Genomic DNA, 8,331 nt, shown 5'->3' on the forward strand with positions numbered 1-8,331 from the left:
TGTATATATATATATATATATATATATATATATATATATATACATATGGGACTGCCCAGAGTGTGCTGCCAGAAATGTTTTGAATAATTTTATCTATTTTAACTGCACAAAAATAGATATATATATACACACACACACACACACACTCACACACACAAAATAATTTAAAAGAGAGACTTGGCAAGGGACCCCTGTGCCTATTCCCATATTCACCCGACACACAGGTGCTGGATCCTCCCCATTGCCAGGGGCCCCCATCTGGGATCCGTGACCTCCACGACAAGCAACGTGCTGTCCTTTCTTGATCTGTGAGGGCTGAAACTCTGGGCTCCAGGACATGACTCCAGGTTCTGTCTTCTGATTCCATGAGTGATGCACTTTGAGCCACGGGGAGGAGACACCCCTTGGAGCTCTTGTACACGTGTTCAGGAAACTGAAACAGTTGCTCTACGCTCTACCTTTTCCTGGATTTCCAGTTCCCTCGAGTTGTTGGTGTCTATACAGCTCAGCTTTAAATGATGGTATAATTGGACTGAAATGAAATGAGTTTTTTGCCCTATTACACGCATTACCCACTCATCGTGAAGAGCTGAGTTAGCAGATAATTTCAAGTTCTCAGCCCTGGTTTCTGAACACATCACATACATATTTGAAAGACTCTTTTCTTTGAGATCTTTCGGCTGGTGAGGGTTAAACGTTTATAAGCTTTGGCATTTTGATTTATGAGCTGAAGCCTGTGGGAAGGAAAGGACCACTAAAGCCTCTTTTCTCCCCCATGTTCTCTCAGAGCAATACCTTGTCATTCTCTTCTTGTTTCTGCAGTTGTTTGGCAACCTCACTGGGATCCTGGGCTCCAAACACTAGTTTCTTTTGTCTCCCTCATGAGTAATGGTGACATCATTTCCAGGGCAGGAGCTGAGAAGAAATCCACGCGCCTCTGGCCTCCTGGCTCCTCTCTGAGCTCCCACTTGAGATTGAGGACAGACGGGGGACGCTTCCTTCCTCAGAGCCATGCTGGTTTCATTTCACCTCCATTCCTGAAAGAGGCGCTTTCCTAAATGTTTTTTCCAAGTGTTCTTCCTTCTCTAATTGTAGGATAACTGCCCCCATCTGCCGAATTCTGGGCAGGAAGACTTTGACAAGGACGGGATTGGCGATGCCTGTGATGACGACGACGACAATGATGGTGTGACCGATGAGAAGGTAGGAGCGGCTCGTGCCGCGCACCTGCCCTGGGTTCCAGGAGCAGTGAGGTCCGCAGGAGGCCGCTTTATACCAAACAGCCCTTGTCAACGTAACTACCATTGTCTTGCAAGCGTTTGTGCATAAGCAGTTCCCAAAGGTCACTGTAAAGTCAGTCATTTGCAAAAGTGGATTACCTCAGTGCATGGGACTGCCCAGAGTGTGCTGCCGGAAATGTTTTGAATAATTTTATCTATTTTAACTGTACAAAAATAGAAGACCTCCTCTCCTTCTGCTGAGGAGCCAATGATGGGCAAGGCTGACACCACCATGAGTGATAGACTTGCCTTTATGGCAACCTTTAAAATATTATCATTTTTCTGAGAAAATTGCTGCAAACACAAATGGTTTAACGTATTTGTACACAAAACAGCTCTAGCAAGAATAGATTACGTTTTTACTCACTGCTTTCTTACATCTGACTTTGATGGAGACATTGACTCACTAATCCAGTCATTTGATATTTACATCTCTCCACACCATGAAGTGTATGTTATACCATTTTTGCCTTAGCAATCTCCGAAATTTCAACAGAAGACAGATGCATAAATGATAAAATGATTTTATATTGAAAAAGTGTTTGGCGAGGGCTAACTGGCTTTTTTTTTTTTTTTTGACGGAGTTTCAATTTTGTCACCCAGGCTGGAGTACAATGGCATGATTTTGGTTCACTGCAATCTCCATCTTCTGAGTTTAAGCGATTCTCCTGCCTCATCTCCAGAGTAACTGGGATTACAGGCGCACACCACATGCCCAGCTAATTTTTGTAATTTTAGTAGAGATGGGGTTTCACCATGTTGGCCAGGCTGGTCTCGAACTACTGATCTCAGGTGATCCACCTGCCTCAGCCTCCCAAAGTGTTGGGATTAAAGGTGTGAGCTACCACGCCTGGCCCTAACTGGCTTTTTGAAGTGCTGGGATTAAAGGCTTGAGCCACTGAGCCCGGCCCTGGTCTCGAACTCCTGACCTCAGGTGACCTGCCCGCCTCAGCTTCCCATAGTGCTGGGATTAAGGGTGTGAGCCCCCGCGCCCGGCCCTAACTGACTTTTTGGAGTGCTGGGATTACAGGTGTGAGCCACCGTCCAGCCCTAACTGGCTTTTGTGTTTGTTTGATTTCTGTATTGATTTTCATCAATTTTGAGTACATAACTTACAAGCGCTAAACGGCTTGACCCACATTCCTATGATCTTCGTTGAAGTCTTCCCTTTCTTGTTTTTCCAGGACAACTGCCAGCTCCTCTTCAATCCCCGCCAGGCTGACTACGACAAGGATGAGGTTGGGGACCGCTGTGACAACTGTCCTTACGTGCACAACCCCGCCCAGATCGACACAGACAACAACGGAGAGGGTGATGCCTGCTCCGTGGACATTGACGGGGATGGTGAGTGCTTCTGCTCCTTCCGACGCATGCAGTTTTTTTGTTTGTTTGTTTGTTTTTTGAGATAGAGTTTCACTCTTGCTGCCCAGGCTGGAATGCAATGGCACCATCTTGGCTCACTGCGATCTCCACCTTCTGGGTTCAAGCGATTCTCCTGCTTCAGCCTCCTGAGTAGCTGGGATCACAGGCACGCACCACCACACCCAACTAATTTGGTATTTTTAGGAGAGACGGGGTTTCACCATGCTGGCCAGGCTGGTCTCAGACTCCTGACCTCAAGTGATCTGCCTGCCTCGGCCTCCCAAAATGCTGGGATTACAGGCATGAGCCACCGCGCCCGGCCCAATGCATGCGTTTTAAGGGTCACAATTGGAAGAATTTGCAAGCTTCGTGTTTTATTCTGAATTTTGATAAGCTCCTCTCATTTTTATACTACTATAAGATTAAATGATTCGTTCAGTTATTCCCATAGGGGCCCATGCTTATTCTGCCTTGCCTTTTCCTGAGGGTCGGGGACACCGGCCACAGGACCGCCCTAGAGAAAGCTATGCATTTGGTTTCCTGTCTCTGACCCAAGCCTCGCAGTCCTGGGCCTCATGCTTCTTCATGGCATCTTTTCTAAAGTTCACCCTTCATTCAAAAATTCCAAGAAGCCATTACATGTTTTCATCAAACTGAGCTTCCAGGAGCCGTGGGTCTCTCCTGTGCCCCCATCCTGGGACATCTGCCTCTGCGCCCTTATTTCTAAATGTGTATTGGAAAGCTCCTCCCACAGGGCTCAGTTAGAATAACGTGGGTGTATTGTGGCTACCTCTGCCACTGCTCCCGGTGGATACTTTACCTGGAGAGCTTGCTGGTCTCGGTAAGCGAGCTCTGCAACCCAGTGCCACTGTCACCGCATGGCTGCTCCTTCTCTCGGGGTGCCTGGAGACCAGGCAAGCACTTCTGTAAAATCAGCAAGAGCTCGGGGCAGGCTCACGTCCACGCTGAAGCTCGGCCCCAGCTCCTCCACACTGGGCCTCCCTCATGGGGTCCTCTTCCCAGCCCGGCGCCAGCCACACCCCTTCTGAGCCACCCCAACCTGCTGTTTGGTCTCACGGCGGGTTTCTCAATCTAATCTTTTCCCCTGATTTCTGCCTCCACCCTCTTCTCGGTCTCGGGAATGTGGTGGGTTGCTGTCTAAGGGCTCGTGGTGGCCAGGGGGCTCCTCGGCTGTCATCCGGGGTGGCGTCTGTGATGTGCTGGATGCAGATCCCAAGCTCCCAGTCCCTTCTGTTTTTATTTTTTAGGGGCTCCTTACTTCCCTTCTCCAGACCTCACCTGACCAAAGCAAGGCGAGCGTCTCAGCTCAGTTCTGGCTCTTCCTGTGGACTCACTACCGTGTCACGTTTTGCTCTGTCATTTGTGACACTGTCGCTGATGGGATTGTTTAGTTCAGTGCTAGTTTATATTTTTATAACTTCAGTATCAATGCAACTCATCATTTTCAGATTTCTTAAAATAAGATATGACATCGAAAAATCCTGCCACTCTCTGCCATTGTTTTTTCCTACTCACGTGCATGGATGATAAGCTCCTAGGAACTCAACGCGTACTTTCTGAGTGGGTATTAGGGACAAACAAGCAATTTAGCAAGCTCAGATTTACACGGCGACAGCACTTTCAACTGCCCCTCCTGCAACATTGCCCAGAAATCTCCAAAAGTTGGTTCTATTTCAAATGAAAGGAATTTGAGTTGTAATGAAATATGTCGTATGTTCTTCTAAAATCTAATAGTCTTTATATTTTACTATATTCTTAGGCTTCTTTTTATTATCATTAAATAAAAGTGTGGCTGTAAGCAATTTCACGTGATGGGAACCCAGTGAGCTTCTCCTAAACTCACCTGTCCTTCTGGTTTGTTTTTGTTTTTTTCCCACTTTGAACACCAACAGATGTCTTCAATGAACGAGACAATTGTCCCTACGTCTACAACACTGACCAGAGGGACACAGACGGTGACGGTGTGGGGGATCACTGTGACAACTGCCCCCTGGTGCACAACCCTGACCAGGTGAGAGCAGCTGCGGGCAGGCGGGGTTGGGAGTCCTCATCAGAGGGACTCGGACGGTGACGGTGTGGGGGGTCACTGTGACAAGTGCCCCCAGTGCACAACCCCGACCAGGTGAGAGCAGCTGTGGGCAGGCGGGGTTGGGAGTCCTCATCAGAGGGACTCGGACGGTGACGGTGTGGGACATCACTGTGACAACTGCCCCCTGGTGCACAACCCCGACCAGGTGAGGGCAGCCGTGGACAGGCGAGGTTGGCGGGGTTGGGGGTCCTCATCAGAGGGACGTGGACGGTGACAGTTTAGGGGGTCACTGTGACAACTGCCCCGTGGTGTACAACCCCGTCCAGGTGAGGGCAGCCGTGGACAGGCGAGTCTCAGGTCCTCATCAGTCCCCTCCACGAGGCCTTGGCAGTCTTCCATGAGCTCCGCCAAGACAGGATAACATGGAGTTTTCAATGATTTCAATCGAAAACATTTACTCCACTCAAATCGCAGCACAATTCTTGTATCTCAGTGGCCACAGGCCAAATGAATAAATGCCTTCACCTCATCAGCTGGAGCGAGGTTGCATCTTCACAGAATTCTCTCCCCATTTTCCTGATGCCAGCTAGGAATTGGCTTTATTCCCAGGTGTGCGTTTGAAAGAGACAAGGGAAGACAGTCATCTTGATGCAGCCCACAGGACATATTAGAGCAAGTGGTGTAAAAAAAAGACATAATTACTTGGTAGTTCATGCTTTTCCAGTGAAGAAGCACAACATCTTCCTTTAGTGAAGTGAATTACTGTGGAGAGGTGGCAGAGGGTGGAGAGATTCCTGGACCGAGGGTCCTGGCCCCAGTGCTGGTCCTGACGTCAGGGTCGGTGTGACCTTAGACCAGCCGCCCTTGCATGACCCGGGGCTTGTGCTGCAGGACGAGGAGGCGGCTCTCAGGCTTGCGTCCTGCTGGTTCCTCTCCACCTCCTCAAATTGGCGCTTCTCTGCTGTTTCCCTCACACCCCATCCCCTAGACCGACATGGACAACGACCTCGTCGGGGACCAGTGCGACAACAACGAGGACATAGATGGCGACGGCCACCAGAACAACCAGGACAACTGCCCCTACATCTCCAATGCCAACCAGGCCGACCACGACAACGACGGCCACGGTGACGCCTGCGACCCCGATGATGACAACGATGGCGTCCCCGATGACAGGGACAACTGCCGGCTTGTGTTCAACCCAGACCAGGAGGACTTGGACGGTGGGTGCTCTCCCAGCTCATCGGGCATGGAGGAAAACGGCTTCTGAGCAACCCACCAGGGCAGAGACATGTATGCGCAGAGATCAGCTTAAATCTGCTGCTGGAAAAAGGGCAGTTACTTTGGGCCTCTTAAAGCTATGGTTCCACGCAATATGAGTTTCCTCTGCCCTGACACTCAGCACGTTCTTGGCTGCGTGTGTGCCCTTCAACAGGTGTGCTGCCTCACGTGTGTGTGCGCGTTGGGGGAGGAGAAATCCCTGCCCCCATGTCACTGCTGGATTGTTGATGATCTCCTGGAAACAAAGCCAGTTATACACATAGGATGAATTGGAGATTTGGCGTATGGGGCCAGGCAGGGGACAGGGAGGATTTTTTTAAAGAGCATTTTTTAAAGAGCAAAACAAACAGAAGTGGCATGAGTGTGAAGGTGAGAGGAAGAGCTGCTTTGCTCAGGGATAAGCATAAATAGGTGGCCCATAGGCACCGGGGGTGGGGGGCCAAGGAAGGAGCTGGATGGGCTGCAGTCGTCTAAGTCAGAGTCCCTGAGTAATAAACAAGGGCACGGCTGTGCTCTGGGGATTCCTGGGTGGCTGTGAGAAAGTGGTCCTCACTAGGAGTTGGGGTCTGGCTGACACAGGCTCTCTTTGGAAGCCGTGTCCTTGACAGATGGAGATAAGGACTTGAGGGGCATCTGAGACAGCATGACTCAGAAGTACGTGGGAGATGCTGGGATCAGAAGGGCAGCTCCCGGGTTCTCCCTGAGCAGCATGAAGGGATGGAGTGAGCACAGGAAGCCTCATCTGGACTCCGTGCTCTGATGGGCAGGGGCTTGCCCAGGCAGCCTTTCCACAGAGAGGGCCTGGGATGGAGAGAAGCTGACAGGGAAAGCAGCATTTCAGCCTTTCAGAATGCCAGATAGCAACTACGTGCCTGCCACACGATAGGTGGAGTATGTTCTTGAACAGAACAGAAACTAGTTGAAGAATATGATGAGATATTCAATCCAACTTACCTTTCCTCATTCTAAAACAGCAGGCCGTGTGATAGCTAATTCAGTATGTTGCTATCTGCCTGTCAGGTTATCGTCATTGCCGTAGACTGACTGGACACATGTGGCAAATTCGTGTTCCCCCGCCCCGGTTTGCACCAGGCCCACCTCATCCCCTCTCCCCACTATGCCACAACCCTGTTGAAAACTTGACAAGGACCTCCTAAACAGCAGAAGTCCATGTCTCCCTAGGAAAAACCATTTTAGTGTGAGTTCTGCTTTAATGCCAAATAGACTATAAAAGGCAGGGATGACTAAGAAAAGTAATAACAGACATTCAGAAAACTATCCAAAAAGAAAGCTGGAAATGCAGGTTGATATTACTTGACAGCCATTCAGGTTTTATACCCTCAGCATTGAGTTTGGAACACAGTGAGAAATGGCTTTATGTGAATTTGCTGTGCTGGCCTTTGCTGTGTATTTATCACAAAAATGTTGTGAAAAGAGTTGAGGCTCCTCACAGCAGTGAAGTCAAATGTTTTGGAGGTTGCAGAGCATGAATCCACAACACACTGCAAAGCACTCAGTCTTAGATGTTCGGGGAAAATGCACTCATGTTTCTCAGACATAGAAAAGCAAATGGCAAACCACCGACTTTGCTTCTTTGTTTTGTGTGTGTGTGTTTTAGTTATTTTTATTTTTCATTTTTTGGCTTGTTCTTTGTGCATAGGTGATGGACGGGGTGATATTTGTAAAGATGATTTTGACAATGACAACGTCCCAGATATTGATGATGTGTGTCCTGAAAACAATGCCATCAGTGAGACAGACTTCAGGAACTTCCAGATGGTCCCCTTGGATCCCAAAGGGACCACCCAAATTGATCCCAACTGGGTCATTCGCCATCAAGGCAAGGAGCTGGTTCAGACGGCCAACTCGGACCCTGGCATCGCTGTAGGTGAGTCTCTGAGTCACGGTGGTGGTGCCAGCATTGCTCTGGGGGAGGCACCCACAGAGGATGCAGACTGTGCTTTAAGATCATGCAGGTGGGATGCCGTGTGGTCTTTCTGAAAGCCCCCATCCTTCCATGGTCTGTGAAACTGTCTGCCTAGATAAGCTTGACAGGCACATGCACCTGCCGCTCTGAAGTCTCTGAAATTTCAGTAAGCCATTTTATTTTATAGACTTGGTCTATGAAATGGGACCTCATAACCCCCTCAGAACTCTTGTAAGTTGGATCTTAAATCCTTTCAATTCCAATAATCTCATGGTAAAAGAGCCCACTGGGGATGAAGAGGGGAGCCCCGCTGGGCATCCACTGTCAGAGGGTCACAGGGCCAAGGATTGCCTCAAACCTGTTTCTTTTTTTTTTCTTTTTCTCTCTCTCTTTCTCTCCTTCCTTCCTTCCTTCCTCCCTCCCTCCCTCCC

The 8,331-nt window shown here is 49.2% G+C and overlaps 1 protein-coding gene across 1 annotated transcript in view; it reads left to right on the forward strand.

Moving 5' to 3' along the window:
• The window catches only part of THBS2 (thrombospondin 2), a 42,834-nt gene that overhangs the window by 23,982 nt on the left and 10,521 nt on the right, over window positions 1-8,331 (forward strand). Inside the window, exons 15-19 of the mRNA XM_017892402.1 lie at window positions 1,096-1,203; window positions 2,465-2,624; window positions 4,556-4,674; window positions 5,681-5,915; window positions 7,634-7,949. Coding sequence (XP_017747891.1) covers window positions 1,096-1,203; window positions 2,465-2,624; window positions 4,556-4,674; window positions 5,681-5,915; window positions 7,634-7,949 — 938 coding nt within the window. The remainder of the gene's footprint in view (window positions 1-1,095; window positions 1,204-2,464; window positions 2,625-4,555; window positions 4,675-5,680; window positions 5,916-7,633; window positions 7,950-8,331) is intronic.

Source organism: Rhinopithecus bieti, unplaced genomic scaffold, assembly GCF_001698545.2.
Source record: "Rhinopithecus bieti isolate Rb0 unplaced genomic scaffold, ASM169854v2 scaffold_1017, whole genome shotgun sequence".
Taxonomy (NCBI): domain Eukaryota; kingdom Metazoa; phylum Chordata; class Mammalia; order Primates; family Cercopithecidae; genus Rhinopithecus; species Rhinopithecus bieti.